This window comes from Hippopotamus amphibius, chromosome X (assembly GCF_030028045.1).
Source record: "Hippopotamus amphibius kiboko isolate mHipAmp2 chromosome X, mHipAmp2.hap2, whole genome shotgun sequence".
NCBI classification, from domain to species: Eukaryota; Metazoa; Chordata; class Mammalia; order Artiodactyla; family Hippopotamidae; genus Hippopotamus; species Hippopotamus amphibius.
Window position 1 is genome coordinate 73,152,685 of NC_080203.1, and position 20,179 is coordinate 73,172,863.

The 20,179-nt window shown below is 37.5% G+C and overlaps 1 protein-coding gene across 2 annotated transcripts in view; it reads left to right on the forward strand.

Annotated features, from left to right (window-relative positions):
• The window catches only part of ZDHHC15 (zinc finger DHHC-type palmitoyltransferase 15), a 169,652-nt gene that overhangs the window by 38,952 nt on the left and 110,521 nt on the right, over positions 1-20,179 (forward strand). For both annotated transcript variants that reach the window (XM_057717992.1, XM_057717993.1), the window contains one exon: positions 6,405-6,499. In XM_057717992.1, the coding sequence (XP_057573975.1) occupies positions 6,405-6,499 (95 nt within the window). The remainder of the gene's footprint in view (positions 1-6,404; positions 6,500-20,179) is intronic.

Below are 20,179 nucleotides of genomic sequence, written 5' to 3' on the forward strand. Positions count from 1 at the left end.
TTTTATTGGCACATAATTACTTGTAGTAGTCTCTTATGATCCTTTGCATTTCTGTGGTGTCAGTTGTTACATCTCCTTTTTCATTTCTAATTTTGTTGATTTGTGTCTTCTCCCTTTTTTCCCTGATGAGTCTGGCTAATGGTTTATCAATTTCGTTTGTCTTCTCAAAGAACCAGCTTTTCATTTTATTGGTCTTTGCTATTGTTTCCTTCATTTCTTTCTCATTTATTTCTGCTCGGATTTTTGTGATTTCTTTCCTTCTGCTAACTTTGAGATTTTTTTGTTCTTCTCTCTCTAATTGTGTTAGGTGTAAGGTTAGGGTTTATATTCAATTTTTTTCTTGTTTCATGTTTTCATTGTCATTTTTTTCTAGGTATTTTTTGATTTCCTCTTTATTTCTTCTGTGATCTCTTGGTTGTTTAGTAGCATATTGCTTAGCCTCCATGTATTTATATTTTTTACAGTTCTTTCTTTGCTGTCATTGATATCTAGTCTCATAGCATTGTGGTCGGAAATGATGGTTGATAAGATTTCAATTTTCTTAAATTTACCAAAGCTTGATTTGTGACCCAAGATGTGATCTATCCTGGAAAATGTTCTGTGTGCACTCGAGAAAAAAATTGTATTCTGTATTTTTTGATGGAATGTCCTATAAATATCAATTAAATCCATTTGTTGTAATATGTCATTTAAAGCTTGTGTTTCCTTATTTCTTTTCTGTTTGGATGGTCTGTCCATTGGTGTAAGTGGGGTGTTAAAGTCTCCTACTATTATTGTGTTACTGTCACTTTCCCCTTTTATGGTTGTTAGCATCTGTGTTATGTATTGAGGTTCTCCTATGTTGGGTGCATAGATATTTACAATTGTTATATCTTCTTCTTGGATTGATCCCTTGATTATTAGGTAGTGTCCTTCCTTGTCTCTTGTAATAGTCTTTACTTTAAAGTCTAATTTGTCTGATATGAGTATTGCTATTCCAGCTTTCTTTTGACTTCCATTTGCATGGAATATCTTTTTCTATCCCCTCACTTTCAGTCTGTATCTGTCCCTAGGTCTGAAGTGGGTTTCTTGTAGACAGCATATATATGGGTCTTGTTTTTGTATCCATTCAGCCAGTCTTTGTCTTTTGGTTGGAGCATTTAATCCATTTACATTTAAGGTAATTATTGGCATGTGTGTTCCTATTGCCATTTTCTTAATTATTTTGGGTTTGTTTTTGTAGGTCTTTCCCTTCTCTTGTGTTTCCTGCCTAGAAAAGTTCCTTTAGCAATTGTTGTAAGTCTGGTTTGGTTGTGCTGAAATCTCTTAACTTTTGCTTGTCTGCAAAGCTTTTGATTTCCCCATCAAATCTGAATGAGACCCCTGCTAGGTAGAGTATTCTTGGCTGTAGGTTATTCTCTTTCATCACTTGAAATATATCCTGACACTCCCTTCTGGCTTGCAGATTTTCTGCAGAAAGATCAGCTGTTAGCTTATGGGTATTCCCTTATATGTTATTTGTTGCTTTTCTCTTGCTGCTTTTAATATTTTTGTGTGTGTTTAATCTTTGTTATTTTGATTAATATGTGTCTCAGAATGTTTATCCTTGGGTTTATTCTGCATGGACTCTCCGTGCTTCTTGGGCTTGATTGACTATTTCCTTTCCCATGTTGGGAAGTTTTTGACTATAATCTCTTTAAATATTTTCTCAGACCCTTTCTGTTTTTCTTCTTCTTCTAGGACACCTATTGTTTGACTGTTAGTGCACTTAATGGTGTCCCTGAGGGTCTCTGAGACTGTCTCCACCTTTTTTTATTTATTTTTTTCTTAGTTCTGATCAGTGGCAGTTATTTGCATCATATATCTTCCAGCTCATATACTCGTTCTTCTGCCTCAGTTATTCTGCTGTTGATTCCATCTGCAGTGTTTTTAATTTCAGTTATTGTGTTTTTCATTACTGTTTGTTTGCTCTTTAGTTCTTCTTTGTCCTTGATAAATGTTTCTTGTATTTTTTCTATTCTCTTTCTGGAATTTTGGATCATGTTTACTATCATTAATCTGAATTCTTTTTCAGGCAGTTTGCCTGTTTCTTCTACATTTATTTGGTCTTGTTGGTTTTTATCATGCACCTTTGCCTGTAGGATGTTTCTCTGTTTTCCCATTTTGTCTAATTTACAGTATTTGAGGTCTCCTTTTCTGAGGCTGCTGGGTTGTAATTCCTCTTGCTTCTGTTCTCTGCCCCCTGTGGTGCAGTTGATCCAGTGTCTTGAATAGGCTTCCTGATGGGAGGGACTGGTGCCTGCGTTCTGGTGTGTGAATCTGAGTCTTTCCCTCTGATGAGCAGTGCCATGTCAGGTGGTTTGTTTTGTGGTGTCCATGAGCTTATTATGTCTTTAGGTAGTCTTTGTGCTGATGGGTGGGTTTGTGTTCCTGTCTTGTTTGTTATTTGGTGTGAGGCAGCCAATGCTGGGATCTGCATGTAGTTGGGAGGAGCTGGGTCTTAGACTCTGATAGAGACCTCCATGAGAGCTCTCAATGAGTAATTTTCCCTGTGGCCTGGGATTTTCTAGTGGTCCAGCATCCTGGACTCAGTGCTCCCACCCCAAAGCCTCAGGCCTGAGTTCTGGTCGAGGAATCAAGACCCTGCAGGTCACTCGTCCTGGCAATAATGGGGATTTAAAAAAAAAGAGACTATCCAAGCCCCAGACTAATGGTAAAAATTTAAATCAAACAATCAAACACTGAAACAAGAAAACTGGTACATGCACACACACACACACACACACACACACACACACACACACACACACAAAACAGACTCAAATAAAACATAAAGCACTAGAACAACCAGACAAGAGAACCCAAGAACAAAATCAGACATTCAAAAGAAAACCAACAAAAACACAGAACACAAAAAACAAATCCAGAGCAGAGTGGCAACTAAAGAGTGTTGCAAAAAAAACAAAAAAACAAAGCAACAAAGATTATTTTAAAAAAAGAAAGCAGAAGGAAGACAATAACAGTAGAGCGACATAGAAATAGAAATATAAAAAAATAAAAAAGGAAAAGAAAAGAAAAAGAAAAAAGGAGAAAAAAAAAAAGACAAACAAAACCCCAGAGAAATGGTGAAAACAAAATCATAGAAACAAGGAAACACACACTCATGTAAAAGAAGTAAAAACGGGCCCAAATATAACAAAGAGCAAGAGAACAACCAGATAAACTAAAGAACCCCGAAATGAATTCAAACAATTAAAATTAGATCTAAGAAAAACATAAAACCTTAAAAACCAAAGCAGTGTGTCAACTGAAGAATAAAGCAAGAAAACAGAACAAACCGATAAAAATGATTAAAAATAAAATAAGATAAAATAAAATAAAAGGGATAAGACACAGAGTAACAGAAAAGCAAATTATAAATGGAAATATAAAAGGAAAAAAATTTTTAATTTTAAAAGATAAAAAATGTATTGAAGAAAAAGAAGAAAAAAGATAAGGGAAAAGAACATAGTACAACAAAAAAAGCAACTAGAAATAGTAATGTTAAAATATTAAAATTAAAAAAATAAAAAATATTTTATAAAACACAAAGATCCCATACGTCTAAATTAAGAAAAAGAAAAAATACTAAAACAACAACAGACAAAATATAAAAGCCAAAATCAACAACAGAATGGATCAAAACAATATAATCGATAATAATAATTATGTTTTCTTGGGGTCTCAGCTGTAATTGTCCTTGTACACACCTTGAGCCACAGGCTACCTTCGCCTCCTCAAGTGGCCCGCCCTCCTCTGCCTCTAGGTTGGAATCTGTGGGCCCTGTGGGGTCCAGTTAGACTCTGAACTGGCCTAATTCCTGCGTTTGCTTAACCCCAAAGTCCACAGCTTCCAGAGTTAGACCTTTTTCATTTGTGGGAACATTCATTGCCTACTCAGATAGTCCAAAGACACAGGGTCTACCTAACTGACTTTGAGGATTTAATCTGCAGCTTGCATAGCTGATGGGAGGATTTTCAAGCCTCTTGCTTAATCCCCCTGTCCCTGGGGTTCTGCTGTGTATTTATCCCCACCTCTGTGTGTGGTCCACCCACAGGAGTCTGGTCCTGAGGCTGCCTTAGAGCTCTTGGGTCTGCCTCAGTGAGGACAGGGTGCATAGGTGGTATGACTGCTTGGGTCACAGTAGCCCCAGTATTGCCAAATGCACAGGGAAGCTGGTGAGAGTTATGGCCCTAGTGAGGGCCTTTTCTGACGCCTGGCATAAGGTGCATGAAGGCCAGCCTTCAGGGGTCTTTTTGTATCACATTGTGACCAGCACACAACAGCCAGCCCTGGAGAGGGCTTTCTTCATTGTTTGTCTGCAGGTGCCAGCATGTCAGGAGAAGGAGGCTACAATAGTGGCTCCTCTCCCTGTGTGTGATTCAGCAGTATCGCCCTGCTTGCATGGCAGCCCCATTTTCCCTGGTAGGCATTTCCTGCTGCAAATTTCTTCCCTCTTGTCCCCTCAGTCCATCACCCTGCAGCCAACAGCAGTTCTTACCCTGGGCCTGTTCTCTGGTCCCCATGCTTCAGCTCCCAGCCCCCTTGCACACCTGTGAACACATGTCTCAGTCCAGTGCATGCAGGGCCATGGTTTGGACCATCTATATATTTGTCACTGTGTCCAATCTGCCACAGATCAACCACATCACCCTCTTCTGACAGCCCCAAATGCCTCCCTTCTGTCCCAATTGAATTCCCCGTCGGAGAGGGAGTTTCCCCATCAGATAGGGAGTTAATCCGAATTTGGGATTCTCCTCTGCTTCAGCTCCCCCAGGTGCAGGTCCCGTCCCTTTTCCTCTCCTCCTCCTTCCTTTTTTTTTTCATCCTACCCAGTTATGCAGGGATCTTTATAGTTTTTTTTTCTGTTGTCCAAGGTTTTCTGCTAGTGTTCAGCCAGTTTTCTGTGAGAATTGTTGCATCTATAGATGTATTATTGAAACATCCATGGAGAGAGATGAACTCCATGTCCTACTTCACTGCCATCTTAACTCTCTGGGAAACTTTTCACTGTACTGTTTTGAACATTGTGAATGTATTCTCTTTCAAAAATACCATGAAAACAACTTTAATATAACAAAAATTCTATATGTGTATTGTGTTTATATGTGTATATAAACATATGAAATAGAGTATTTGAAATGATACACATCAGACACAAAATAGGTATTATGACTTAGGGGGAAGAGGGAGGAGGTTAGATATATGTGTGTTGTAGACATTTACTTTCTATTGCTTGAATTTGAAAATGAGATTTCATAATTACGCAAAACAAGCATATTGTAAAGGTCTTGTACCACAGAGCTGGAAGCACTGGGCCAGGTTTTTTTGATCCCCTCACATATATGTGAGAGACTCAGCCCTATTACCTTGGTCCTGAGTCACATCATTCCCTTCAGTCTTCCTGATGGATTGAAGTAATAAGACCTTACCATTCAAGGACTCACAATGAAACAGTAAAATGACCTTCAGCCTTATAATGACCTCTTTGGAGAATACTGAAATTTCCCATATCAGAAGAGCTATGTAGGAGGCAAAGAGTATAAAAAGAAAAGTGGTGGGGAGTCAAAATATCTTAAAGGTACAACTCACATTTCAAAAGTGTGTATTCTTGGGGACTTCCCTGGCCGTCCAGTGGTTAAGACTTCACCTTCCGAAGCAGGGGGTGTGTGTTTGATCCCTGGTCGTGGAACTAAGATCCCATATGCCTCAGGGCCAAAAAACCAAAGCATAAAACAGAAGCAATATTATAACAAATTCAATAAAGACTTTAAAAATGGTCCATGTCAAAAAAAATCTTAAAAAAGAAGTGTGTAGTCTTTGGGGCTACTGAAAAAAAATATCATGTGATTTCAAGTCAGAAGTCCTGTGTTTAAGACCTGGCTACATTATATATTAGCTGTGTGACTTTGGATAATCAACTACCCTTAATAATTAATCAACTATCTTTATCCTATTACCTATCTCACAAACTTGTTGAAAAAATAAAATTGCATAGTATTATGAAAGCACATTGTAAACTCTGTAGCACTGTGCAAATACTATCATTGTTATCTATCAGTACCCACAGTGGCAGAGAGAATGACAATTGGCAACAGTATCTTCCCCCACATTGTCATAAGGGACATTTCCTCTTTACTCCCAGAATCACATGGGAACTTTAAAATATGCAACTTCCAGAAAGTCTCTGGTTCCAAATTTGGCATTATAAATTGTTTCTGTCACTGCATGGGAAAAGGTAAGAATTAACCTTTCATAATAATACTAGGAAATACTTGGTAATAGGAAAACAAAATAGAGATTTGTCATTGAGCTTTACATCTTTCTGAACTCTTAGAAATGGATGAAAGTATAACATAAACACTGGTTTTTTTCTTAAATTTCAGTTATCTACCTCATATTCTACCATGCCATCTTTGTATTCTTTACCTGGACCTACTGGAAGTCTATTTTTACACTCCCACAACAGCCAAACCAGAAGGTAAGATTACTGGCTACTTCATAAAGGCTGAAAACAGAGGAAAGTAGAAATTTCAATAAGGCAAGAAAAGAGCAAAAAGAGGAGCAAGTAACCTTCCATTACAAAAGAGAGGTTCAGAGTAATCTTTATAAAGGACTTGTGGTGATAAATGTAAATTAAGAATAAGATAGTCTATTGAAAGAGTTTGTGAAATCACAAGCCATGGATATCTTTAAGACTAGGAAACCACTACCTGCATTGGTGATAGATTGGGAGAAACAAGAAACCAATTGGATTCTGAGGATTCATCGAGTTCAATTGTATGAAACTAATAATTTAGAACTCAATGAGACTCTAGGAGTCAACTAGAAAAATTACAATAGTTAAATTGATCATTTTCAAATTGTGTTCCATTGAATGAAAGTGTTTCGTGCAATATTTGGGAGGGTACATAAAAACTTTCTAATCATATCGGTCATTTATAATATGTGACTACTGTGAGATTAGTTTCCAAAGTAGGAAAAAATAATGGAAGAAATTTCAACAGCCTCCAAACATTAGGAAAAATATTGGTTTTAATTTTCCCATTTATGGAATCAAAATTGTACACACACAAAATAAAATTAAACACAGAGAAAGACAAATATCATATGATATCTCTCATATGTGGAATCTAATTTTTAAAATGATGCAAATGAATTTATTTGTAAACAGAAACAGACTCACAGATGTCAAAAACAAACATGGTTACCAAAGGGGAAACATGGTGGGGAGGGCTAAATCAGGAACTTGGGATGAGTATACACACACTACTATATATAAGATAGATAACCAATAAGGACCTACTGTATAGCACAGGGGACTCTACTCAATATTCTGTGATAACCTATATGAGAAAAGAATCTAAAAAGAATAAATATATGTATAACTGAATCATTTTGCTGTACACCTGAAACTAACACAACATTGTAAATCAACTGTACTCCAATAAAATTGAGGAACATGAGATATAGGATATATAGAAAATAAATAGAAAATGGCAGAAGTTTTTCCTTATGAGTAATTATTTTAAATATAAATTGATGAAACTATCCAATTAAAAGGCAGACATTGGCATAATGGCTAAACATTATCATCTGTTTTTATGCTGTCTACAAATGACTCACTTTAGAACCAAAGATATAAATAGGTTGAAAGTGAAAAGATGGAAAAAGTTATTCCAAGCAAATATTAATCAAAAGAGAGGAAGGGTAGATATACTAATATCACACGAAGAGGCTTTAGGCCAAAAACTGTTACAAGACACAAATAACAAAAAGATGTACTGAATGATGTCAGAAAGATGGCAGAGTAGCAGATACCAGCCTCTATCCCCCTCCCCCCCAAAAAAAAACAACAGACAGCTATACATAAATGAAAATATCCCTGGGAGGGCTCAAATGTCTAATTAAGAACCTGCAGGAACACAGTAGAGCAAAACATGGAGAATAACCACACAGAAAGGATTGCTGGGGAGATCAGCATGACAGAGACATCTGAAGAGGACTAAGAGCAAAGATACAGGGCACAGGCTATCAGTATCAGCCCTGCAGCAGATGCCAATGGAGTCCCCAGTGGCCTGCTGTGTGGATCTCAACAGCTCCAATGACAGCCATGAATTTCCACAACTTTAATGGCAGAGGACCCCATAGTGTTTGTTAGTGTGGACCCCATCAGCCTGCTCTACAGAGGTTACTGGCAGCTTTTGCCAATGAAATAACCAACAGCCAACATTGCTACCGACTCCCCAGAGAGTAGGACACTGCTGAGACTTCTCTACAAGAAGAAACTGCTGTTGTGCTTCCCCAGTACCAGGGCTGCCACCCACCCCGCCCCATCCCGCCCCGCCAACCCTGTGCTTGCCCTCAACACTAGACCTACGGCCACTCCCTGTGCATCTACCACCAGACTCCAGCACCTGCCACCAGACTGCATGCATGCCCATGCTCCAGAAACTGGCTCCATGGCCACTCCACCTGCACCAGCAACTCAGACATCAAAGCCACTGACACTGCACGGTATCCTGTGCCCCAGACACTGGACACCCTATCACTCCATGAACATGTGCTCTAGATCCTGTATCCACGGCCACTCTGCAAGTGCCCATAGCACAAAAACCAGAGCACTGCTGCAGTGGGTGCACCTGCCTACTAGAATCCAGGTCCATTAGAATCCAGCACTGCTTCACAAGTGCTCAAACGTGGGACACCAAAGCCTCTACTGTAGCAGGCTTATCCATGTGCCACACATGCCTGATATCCAGACCACAAGTCCATATCTGCTCTGCAAGTGCATGCACCTTGCACACCATTACCAACACTGCAGTGAGGGTGTGTGTGTCCCAGGCACTAGCACCACCACTGCCCTAGACCCCTGAGCCATTCCAGTGGCTTCACACATGCCTCCATTCCAGACTCTGGCTCCATGGCTTCTCCATAGGGACCCTTGCCTCAAACTTCATAGACACAACCACTGCAAGTGTGCCCACAAGCTGGACTGAGGGCCTCAAGGGATACCCTCATCCATGACTTCCACCATGGTAAAAAATGGTATCAGGAGGACCTACTGAAGACCTCAGCAGCCCACACTTCTTCTTCAGACACCCACAGCCTTGGCCACCAAGGTCCTCTTCAGTTTTTGCTGATGCTAATGGCAGCTGACAGAGCTGTACAGAGACTGCACCTGGTGTCAGAATTGCTTCATCCCACCCAGCTGGCAGCCTTGTACCCACCAACAGGTGATGCTCTTTCCCCACTAAAACCAGTCCATAAAGTCTGGAAGAAGTGATTGCTCCAGCAAATGTGAACACATCCTTGCAGTAATATAAGAAATGCAAACACTCAAGGAAAAATAACACCACCAAAGGAGCACAGTATTCCAGTAAGCAAGTGCAAAGAAATGGAAATCTATTTAAAAAATCAAAATAGTTATTTTAAGGAACTTGTCAAATTACAAGAGAACACAGATAGACAATTCAACAAAATCAGGAACAAAACAAGAAGTTAAACATACATAAATCATAAAAAAAAAGAATGAAAATGTTGACCTGAAAAATACAATGAATTAAATGAAAAATAATATAGAGAGCATCAACAATAGATTTGATCAAGTAGAAGAAAGAGCCTGAAACTCAAGGATAGGTGATTTGAAATTACCCAGTTCGAGGAACAAATAGAAAAAAGAATGAAAGGGTGAAGACAGCTTATGGGACCTGTGGGACACCATCAAGCATGAGAAAGTATGCATTATGGGAATAAAAGTAAAAAAAGAGAGAAAGAGGCAGAAAACTTATTTAAATAAATAATGGCTAAAAATTTCCCAAATTTGAGGAAAGATATGGTTATCCAGGCACATGAAGCTCAAAAGTCCCCAGTTTCAACCAAAAGAGGACTTCACCAGGACATACTATAATCATACTTTCAAAAGTCAAAGACGAGAAGTTTTGAAAGCAGAAAGAGAAAAGGAGTCTGGTCACCCACAGGGGAACCTGCATAGGGCTATCAGTGGACTTCTCAGAAGAGACCTTGCAGGCCAGGACAGATTAGAATGATCTATTAAAATGCTTGTAGAAAAAAATATCAGCCCAGGTTGTTTTACCCAGGAAAGCCATCCTTAAGGAATAAAGGAGAGAGAGTTTCCTGCCAAACAAAACCTGAATTTCATCCCTAGGAGAACTGCCTTACAAGAAATGTTGAAGATGAAATGAAAAGATGCTAATTATTAATGTGAAAACTTATGAAAGTAAAAAACAAAAAGATGCATTGGTAATGGTTAACACATAGAACAATTCAAAATACTGTCATACTGTAATGGTGGTGTGTAAATCACTTTTTAACTCTGGTATAAAGATTAAAAAATAAAGTATTAAAAATAACTGAGTAAAATAGTTTTAATGGATACACTATAAAAATGTACATTGTGAAATTAGATGCATAAAATGTTGGGGAGGAAGCAATATGATAGTGTTTATGTATGCAGTGGAAGTTAACTTCTTGCCAGCTTCAAATAGAATGTTATAAATATAAGATGTTTTATGTAAGCTCCATGGAAACCACAAAGAAAAACCTCTAGCAGATACACAAAAGATAAAGAAAGGAAATAAAAGTACACTACTACAGAAAATCAAACCACAAAGGAAAACACTTAGGAGGAACAAAGGAACTACAGAACAGCCAGAAAACAATTAAAAAACTGGTATAGTACATCCTTACCTATCAATTATTACTTCAAATGTTAATAGGTTAAATTCTCCAACCAAAAGACAGAGTAGTTGAATGGATAAAAAACAAACAAAAACAAACAAGACACACTTACATGCTGCCTATAAGAGAATCACTTCAGATTTAAGGATACATATAAGCGGAAAGTGAAGAGATGGAAAAAAGATATTCCATGCAAATAGAAGTCAAAAGAGATCAAGGGTAGCTACAATATATCAGACAAAGTAGACTTTAAGTCAAAAACTGTAAGTGGAGACAAAGTAGATCATTATGTAATCCTAAAAGGGTAAATTCATCAAGAGGATAAGACATTTGCAAATATATATGCACCTAACCTTGGAGCATCTAAATATATAAAGCATATATTAACAAAACTGAAGGGAGGAATACAGAGAGTAAAATAAGAACAGAGGACTTAAATATCCCAATTTTATCAATTGGTAGATCATCTAGACAGAGAAGTAATGAGGAAAAAACAATTATGACTAATACTATAGACCAAATGAAACCAACAGATATACACAGAATGTTCTACAAAACAGCAGTAGAATACACATACTTTTCAAGCACATATGGAACATTCTCCAGGATAGAGCATATGTTAGGCCAAAAACCAATTCTTAAAATTTAACAAAGTTGAATTATATCAAGGATATTTTCTAATATAATTGTATGAAACTAGAAGTCCATAACACAAGGAAACTGGAAAACTCACATATATGTGGAAATAAAACAACACTCCCCTGAAAAACTGATGGGTCAAGAAGAAATCAAGAGAGAAATGAAATGGCAAAATGAAAATGGAATCACAGTATACCAAAACTTATGTGATGCAGCAAAAGTAGTTCTAAGAGAGAAGTTTATAACAATTAATGCTTACATTGAGAAAAAGAAATATCTCAAATAAACAATGTAAGTTTTCATCTCAAAGAACTAGAAAAAGAAGAAACTAAGCCCAAAGTTAACAGAAGGAAGGAAATAACAAATAGAGCAGAAATAAATGAAATAAAGTTAGAAAAACAGCAGAAAAGATCAGAGAAACAAAGATCCATTTTTTTGAAAAGATAAAAAAAATTGACAGACCTTTAGCTAGACTAACCAGAAGAAGAGAGAAGACTCAAGTAAATAAACTTTGAAAAGCAATGTTACATGTGATACCACAGAAATATGAAGGATCATAAGAAACTCCTGTGAACAATTAATAAATCAGATAACCTAGAAGAAGTGGATATTCCTACAAATATACAACCTACTGAGACTGAAACATGAAGAAATAAAAAATATGAACAGATCAATAACAACTAAGGATTTTGAACCAGTAATAAAAAAAAAATCTCCAAATAAATAAAAGTCCAGGGCTAGATGGCTTCACTGGTGAACTCTACCAAACATTTAAAGAAGGGTTTATACCTATTCTTCTCACATTCTTCCAAAAAAGTTGAAGAGGATAGTATGCTGCGAAACTTATTTTATATAGACAGCATCACCATGATACCAAAGCCAGACAAGGACATTACAAGAAGAGAAATTAGGCTAATATCCCCAAAGAACATAGATATAAAATCCTTAACAAAATACTGTGAAACTAAATTCAACAGCATAATAAAAGGATTACTCACCACAGCCAAGTGGGATTTATACCTGGGATACAAGGATGGTTCAACATACATAAATCAATAAATGTGATACACTGTATTTTTTAATTAAATATTTAAAAAATCATATAATCATGTCAAGAGATACAGAAAAAAACTGACAAATTCCAACACCCTTTCATGATAAAAATTCTCAATAAATTAGGTATAGAACAAATTTACCTCAACATAATAAAGACCATATATGACAAGCCCACAGCTAACATCATACTCAATGGTGAAAGTTTGAAAGATTTTCCTCCAATATCAGGAACAAGACAAGGATGCCCACTCTCACCACCTCCATTCAACATAGTACTGGGAATCTTAGCTAGAACAATTAGACAAGAAAATGAAATAAAAGGCATACAAATCAGAAAGGAGGAAGTTAATTTTCTGTTTGCAGATGACATAATCTTATATATAGAAAATCCTAAAGATTCCATCAAAAAATTTTAGAATAAATTCATTCTGTAAGGTTGCAGGATAAAAAAAAAAAGTTATGTTTTTATACCCTAAAAACAAGCTATCCAGTAAAGAAATTAAGAAAGCAAATGCATTTACAGTACCATAAAAAAAAGAATAAAATAGTTAAGAATAAATTTAACCAAAGAGATGAAAGATCTGTACAAGTAAAGCTATAAAATAATGATGGAAAAAGTTGAAAAATACAAATAAATCCATATCATGCTTATGGATTGGAAGAATTCATTTTGTTAAAATGTCCAAATTGTCCAAAGCCATCTATAAATTCAATGCAATCCCTATCAAGAGTCCAGTGGTGGGACTTCCCTGGTGGCACAGTAGTTAAGGATCTGCCTGCCAATTCAGGGGACACAGGTTTGATCCCTGGTCCAGAAAGACCCCACATGCCATGGAGCAGCAAAGCCCATGCACCACAACTATTGAAGCCTGTGCGCCTAGAGCCCATGCTCCACAACAAGAGAAGCAACTGCAATAAGCCCGTGCACAGCAACAAAGAGTAGCACGCACTTGCCGCAACTAGAGAAAGTGCACACACACAAAGCAATGAAGATCCAATGCAGGCAATAAAGAAATTAATTAATAAAAAAAATTCCAATGGCATTTTTTACAGAAATAGGAAAAACAATCCTAAAGTTCATTTGTAAACACAGATAATCCCAAATAGGTAAACAATCTTGAGCAAGAAAAAGAAACCAGGAAGCATCACACTCCCTTATTTCAAATTAAACTATAAAGCTATGGTAATCTAAACTGCATGATACTGGCATAAAAACAGATGCAGAGACCAATGGAACAGAATTAAGAGCCCACAGATAAAGTCATGCATATAGATTCAACTAATTGTCAACAAAGTTGCCATGAATACACAATGAGAAAATAATAATATCTTTCAATAAATGTTGCTGGAAAAACTGGATATCCACATGCAAAAGAATAAAATTGGAACTTTATCTCAGACCATTCACAAAAATTAATCTAAAATGGATTAATGATTTAAATATAAGACTTGAAAACATAAAAATCCTAGAAGGGAACAAAGGAAAACTCCTTACCTGGTCTTGGCATGATCTTTTGGATTTGAGGCCAAAGCACATACAACAAAAGCAAAAACAAACAAGTGCGGTTATATCAAACTAAAATGTTTCTGTACATCAGAGGAAACAATCAACACAATGATAAGACAACCTATTTAATAGGAGATAGGAGGAAAAAGATGGCGGCGAAGTAGAGGGACGTGGAATGCATCCCTCTCCACAGATGCATTGGGAATGCACCGAAGGACGCAATAATTCCCACAGACAACCAACTGAACACCAGCAGACGGCCTCAGACACCAGAAAGGACCTCAAGGATCCCGACATAACTGGTAGGGAGACATCTACGATGGCTCAAAGAGGGTGAAGCGGTGGAGCTGTGGCAGACAGGAGGGAGTGAGAAACATACGGAGGGTCTGCACCGCAGCTCAGCGTTCCCGGACCAAGACTTCGATCCACAACTGAACAGAGGATCCGGCAGCGGGAGCGTGGGAACTGGAGAGCTGGTTCAGGGTGAGAAAAATTGTTGCCAGTAAGGTGACGGACTGAGAGGACAGGAGGGAAGAGGTCCGCGGCGAGGAGTGCCTGCCACTGAGCTGCCCAGCCATGATGGTGGCTGGATGGTGCAGCCTCACGGGCAGGGGGGAGGAGCCTCGGGCATAGCATCTCTCTCTCTTTCAGTGCCTGCAGGGGGCAGTGGAGAGACGCCCTGTGGGCCACCTAAGGAGCTCAGGGATAACAAGTACCCTCAGGCCCTAGGGCGGGGCTAGATTAAAACCCCTTGGAAAGCCAGCAGCAGGGAGACTGCCGGAAAAAAAAGAAAAAAAAAAAACCTGAGAGAGGCCCAACTCTGAGACTTTCTGTTTACACCCGAGCCACCAGCGTCCCTCTGCAACAGGAACCTCCAAGCCCGACTGAAACACCAGTGCGCCACTGCTCACTCACTCCCAGGGGAAGGAGCCACTGTTGTACCCTCTTCCTCCCCACACACTGACGCTTACAGATGAACAATAAAGGAAGCTCTGCTGGTCACAGAATAATGCAAAAAAACCCAAGGCGAGTAGAAGGACACTTACAGCTGAGACTCTAAGGAAACAGAAATGTTAGTATCAATCCTATTGAACTGGTCCATTCTGGATCAGTTCTGGATTTTTTTTTCTTTTTTCCTTTATTAATTATGGTCTTAGTCCTAAGGGATCTACAACTTTTATAACATAATTTTTAATGCTATTTTTTATTCTATTTTTATTTTTTTGCCCTTTTATATACTGCTATTTCTAGCTAAGTTTTGGGTAGTAAGGACAATATATTTCTCATACATTCCTTTCATCCCTATCTTTTATACATTTCTATTCCTTTCTTTTTATTTGCATATTTCCAATCACACTATGCTCTTCTGTTCCCCTGTCTTCCATCCATTTGTAGTTTATTTTATCTTAACATACTTATAAGCAACACTATCGATCTGCTCAGACTCCTTGCTCTATTCTCCAGATGACGCACCGCCTTGGTATTTAATATTAGGTTTTTGTCTTTATCTTAGTTCTTAGTACAACTGTCTAATTTCATTCTGAGAATCTCCATTCTCTCTGGTGGTACTCCAGCTCTTTTCTATATTTGATCCTAGCTTACAAAATCTCCCTGGATTCGTGTTTGTATGTGCAAGGTGTTATTTGTTTGTTTCTTTGTTTTTGCTTTTGTTTCTGTTTTGTTCTGTTTCGGTTGTCAATTTCTGTTGGGTTTCTCTTTGAATATCTGGTAGCATACTGGGGTTCTTCTGTCAGGTCTTTCCAGAGCCTTATGTCCTAAAGGATTCAGTAATTGTGTGTCTTATACATGTATGTGTTTCCTAGACTTAGTATTTCTTTAACCCAACACTCGGACATTAGTCTGAGGCTTGGACTGTCTTCTATAAACACCTCTATCGCCAGGACAAGCAACCCCAAAAGTTTGGACAACCATGAGGAAACAAAGAAACACCATGCAGGCAAAGGAGCAGGAAAAAAACCCACAAGACCAAATAAATGAGGAGGAAATAGGAAAAATGCCTGAAAAAGAATTCAGAGTAATGATAGTAAAAATGATACAAACTCTCGACAACAAAATAAAGTACAAGAAACAGTTCATAAGAACTCAGAAAAACAAACAGCAATGGATAACAAAATAACGGAAATTAAAAATACTCTAGATGCTATAACCAGCAGAATGACTGAGGCAGAAGAACGAATAAGTGACTTGGAAGACTGAATGGGGGAAATAACGGCCACAGAGCAGGAAAAATAAAAAAGAATAAAGAGAATAGAAAACAGTCTCAGAGACCTCAGTGATACCATTAAGCATACCAACATTCAAATTATAGGCATCTCAGAAGAAGAAGAAAACAAGAAAGGGTCTGAGAAAATATTTGAAGATGTTATGGTGGAAAACTTCCCCAACATGGGAAAGGAAATAATTAACCAAGTCCAAGAAGCACAGAGAGTCCCATACAGAATAAACCCAAGGAGAAATACACCAAGGCACATAGTAATCAAACTAACGACAATTAAACACAAAGAAAAAATATTAAAAGTAGCAAGAGAAAAGCAACAAACAACATATAAGGGAAAACCCATAAGGATAACAGCTGACCTTTCTACAGAACCTCTGCAGGCCAGAAGGGAATGGCAGGATATACTGAAAGTCCTGAAAGACAGAAACCTGCAGCCAAGAATACTCTACCCAGCAAGAATCTCATTCAGATTTGATGGAGAAATCCAAAGCTTTCCAGACAAGCAAAAGTTAAGAGAATTCAGCACCACCAAACCAGCCTTACAACAACTGCTAAAGGAACTTCTCAAAGTAGGACACATAATAAAAGGAAAATACCTACAAATACAAACCCAAAACAATTAAGAAAATGGAAATTGGAACATACATGTCAATAATCACCTTAAATGTAAATGGATGAAATGCTCCAACCAAAAGACACAGACTGGCTGAATGGATACAAAAACAAGACCCTTCTATATACTGCCTACAAGAAACCCACTTCAGACCAAGGGATACATATAGACTGAAAGTAAAGGGATGGAAAAAGATATTCCATGCAAAGGGAAGTCAAAAGAAAGGTGGGGTAGCAATACTCATATCAGACAAATTAGACTTTTAAGTAAAGACTATTAAAAGAGACAAGGAAGGACACTCCATAATGATCAAGGGATCCATTCAAGAAGAACATATCACAATGGTAAATATCTATGCCCCCAACATAGGAGCATCTCAATGCATAAGGCAAATGCTAACAGCTATAAAAGGGGACATCGACAGTAACACAATAAGAGTGGGAGACTCGAACACCCCACTTACATCAATGGACAGATCATTCAAACAGAAAATAAAGACACACAAGCTTTAAATGACACATTAGACCATCACGACTTAATGGATATTTATAGGACATTCCATCCAAAAACGACAGAATACACTTTCTTCTCAAATGCACACGGAACATTTTCCAGGAAAGATCATATCTTGGGTCACAAATCAAACCTCTGCAAATTCAAAAAAATTGAAATCATATCAAGCATCTTCTCAGACCACAACACCATGAGACTAGATATCAATTACAGGAAAAAAAACTGCAAAAAATACAAACACATGGAGGCTAAACAATTCACCATTAACCAACCAAGAAATCACTAAAAAAATCAAAGAGGAAATCAAAAAATATCTATAAACAAATGACAATGAAAACACAACAACCCAAAACCTATGGGACACAGCAAAAGCAGTTCTAAGAGGAATGTTTATAGCAATACAGTCCTACCTTAAGAAACAAGAAAATTATCAAATAAACAACCTAATCTTAAACCTAAAACAACTAGAGAAACAAGAACAAAGAAACCCCAAAGTGAGCAGAAGGAAGAAAATCATTAAGATCAGAGCAGAAATAAATGAAAAAGAAAGGAAGGAAGCAATAGCAAAAATTAATAAAGCTAAAAGCTGGTTCTTTGAGAAGATTAACAAAATTGATGAACCATTAGCCAGACTCATCAAGAAAAAAAGGTAGAAGATGCAAATCAACAGAATTAGAAATGAAAAAGGAGAAGTAACAACCGACACCTCAGAAATACAAAACATCATGAGAGACTCCTGCAAGCAGCTATATGCCAATAAATTGGATAACCTGGAAGAAATGGATAAATTCTTAGAAAAATACAATCTTCCAAGACTGAACCAGGAAGAAATAGAAAATATGAACAGACCAATCACAAGCACTGAAATTGAGACTGTGATTTAAAATCTCCCAACACACAAAGGCCAGGGCCAGTTGGATTCACCGGCGAATTCTATCAAACATTTTGAGAAGAGCTAACACCTATCCTTCTCAAACTCTTCCAAAATATTGCAGAAGGAAGAGCACTCCCAAACTCATTCTATGAGGCCATCACCCTGATACCAAAACCAGGCAAAGATGTCACAAAAAAAGAAAATTACAGACCAATATCACTGATGAATATAGATGCAAAAATCCTCAACAAAATACTAGCTAACAGAATCAAACAGCACATTAAAAAAATCATTCACCATGATCAAGTGGGGCTTATCCCTGGGATGCAAGGATTCTTCAATATACGCAAATCAATCAATGTGATACATCATATCAACAAATTGAAGGATAAAAACCATATGATCATCTCAATAGATGCAGAAAAAGCTTTTGACAAAGTTCAACATCCATTTATGATAAAAGCTCTCCAGAAAATGGACATAGAAGGAAATTACCTCAACATAATAAAAGCCACATATAAGAAACCAACAGCCAACATTATTCTAAATGGGGAAAAACTGAAAGAATTTCCTCTAAGAACAGGAACAAGACAAGGGTGTCCACTCTCACCACTATTATTCAACATAGTTTTGGAAGTTTTAGCCACAGCAATCAGAGAAGAAAAAGAAATAAAAGGAATACAAATAGGAAAAGAAGTAAAATTGTCATTCTTTGCAGATGACATGATATTATATATAGAAAACCCTAAAGACTCTACCAGAAAACTGCTAGCACTCATTGATGAGTTTAGTAAAGTAGCAGAATACAAAATTAATGCACAGAAATCTCTTGCATTCCTATACACTAACAACAGAAGAGCAGAAAGAGAAATTAAGGAAACTCTCCCATTCACCATTGCAACCAAAAGAATAAAATACCTAGGAATAAACCTGCCTAAGGAGGCAAAAAATCTGTATGCAGAAAACTTTAAGACATTGCTGAAAGAAATCAAAGACGACACAAACAGATGGAGGGACATACCATGTTCCTGGATTGGAAGAATCAACATAGTGAAAATGACTGTACTACCCAAAGCAATTTACAGATTCAATGCAATCCCGATCAAATTACCAATGGCATTTTTCACAGAACTAGAGCAAGAAATCTTACGATTTGTATGGAAATGCAAAAGACCCCAAATAGCCAAAGCAATCTTGAGAAGGAAAAATGGAGTTGGTGGAATCAGGCTTCCTGACTTCAAACTATACTACAAGGCCATAGTGATCAAGACAGTATGGTACTGGCACAAAAATAGAAAGGAAGATCAATGGAATAGAATAGAGAACTCAGAAATAAGCCCAAACACATATGGGCACCTTATCTTTGACAAAGGAGGCAAGAATATACAATGGAAAAAAGACAGCCTCTTCAATAAGTGGTGCTGGGACAATTGGACAGCAACATGTAAAAGAATGAAGTTAGAACACTTCCTAACACCATACACAAAAATAAACTCCAAATGGATTAAAGACCTACATGTAAGGCCAGACACTATAAAACTCCTAGAGGAAAACATAGGCAGAACCCTCTATGACATCCATCAAAGCAAGATCCTTTTTGACCCACCTCCTAGAATCATGGAAATAAAATTAAGAATAAACAGATGGGGCCTCAGAAAACTTAAAAGCTTTTGCACAGCGAAAGAAACCATAAACAAGACTAGAAGGTAACCCTCAGAATGGGAAAAAATAGTTGCCTGTGAAACAATAGACAAAGGATTAACCTCCAAAATATACAAGCAGCTCATGCAGCTTAATACCAAAAAAGTAAATAACCCAATCCACAAATGGGCAGAAGACCTCAATAGACATTTCTCCAAAGAAGACATACAGATGGCCAACAAACACATGAGAAGATGCTCAACATCACTCATCATCAGAGAAATGCAAGTCAAAGCCACAATGAGATATCATCTCACACTGTTCAGAATGGCCATCATCACAAAATCTGGAAACAGCAAATGTTGGAGAGGGTGTGGA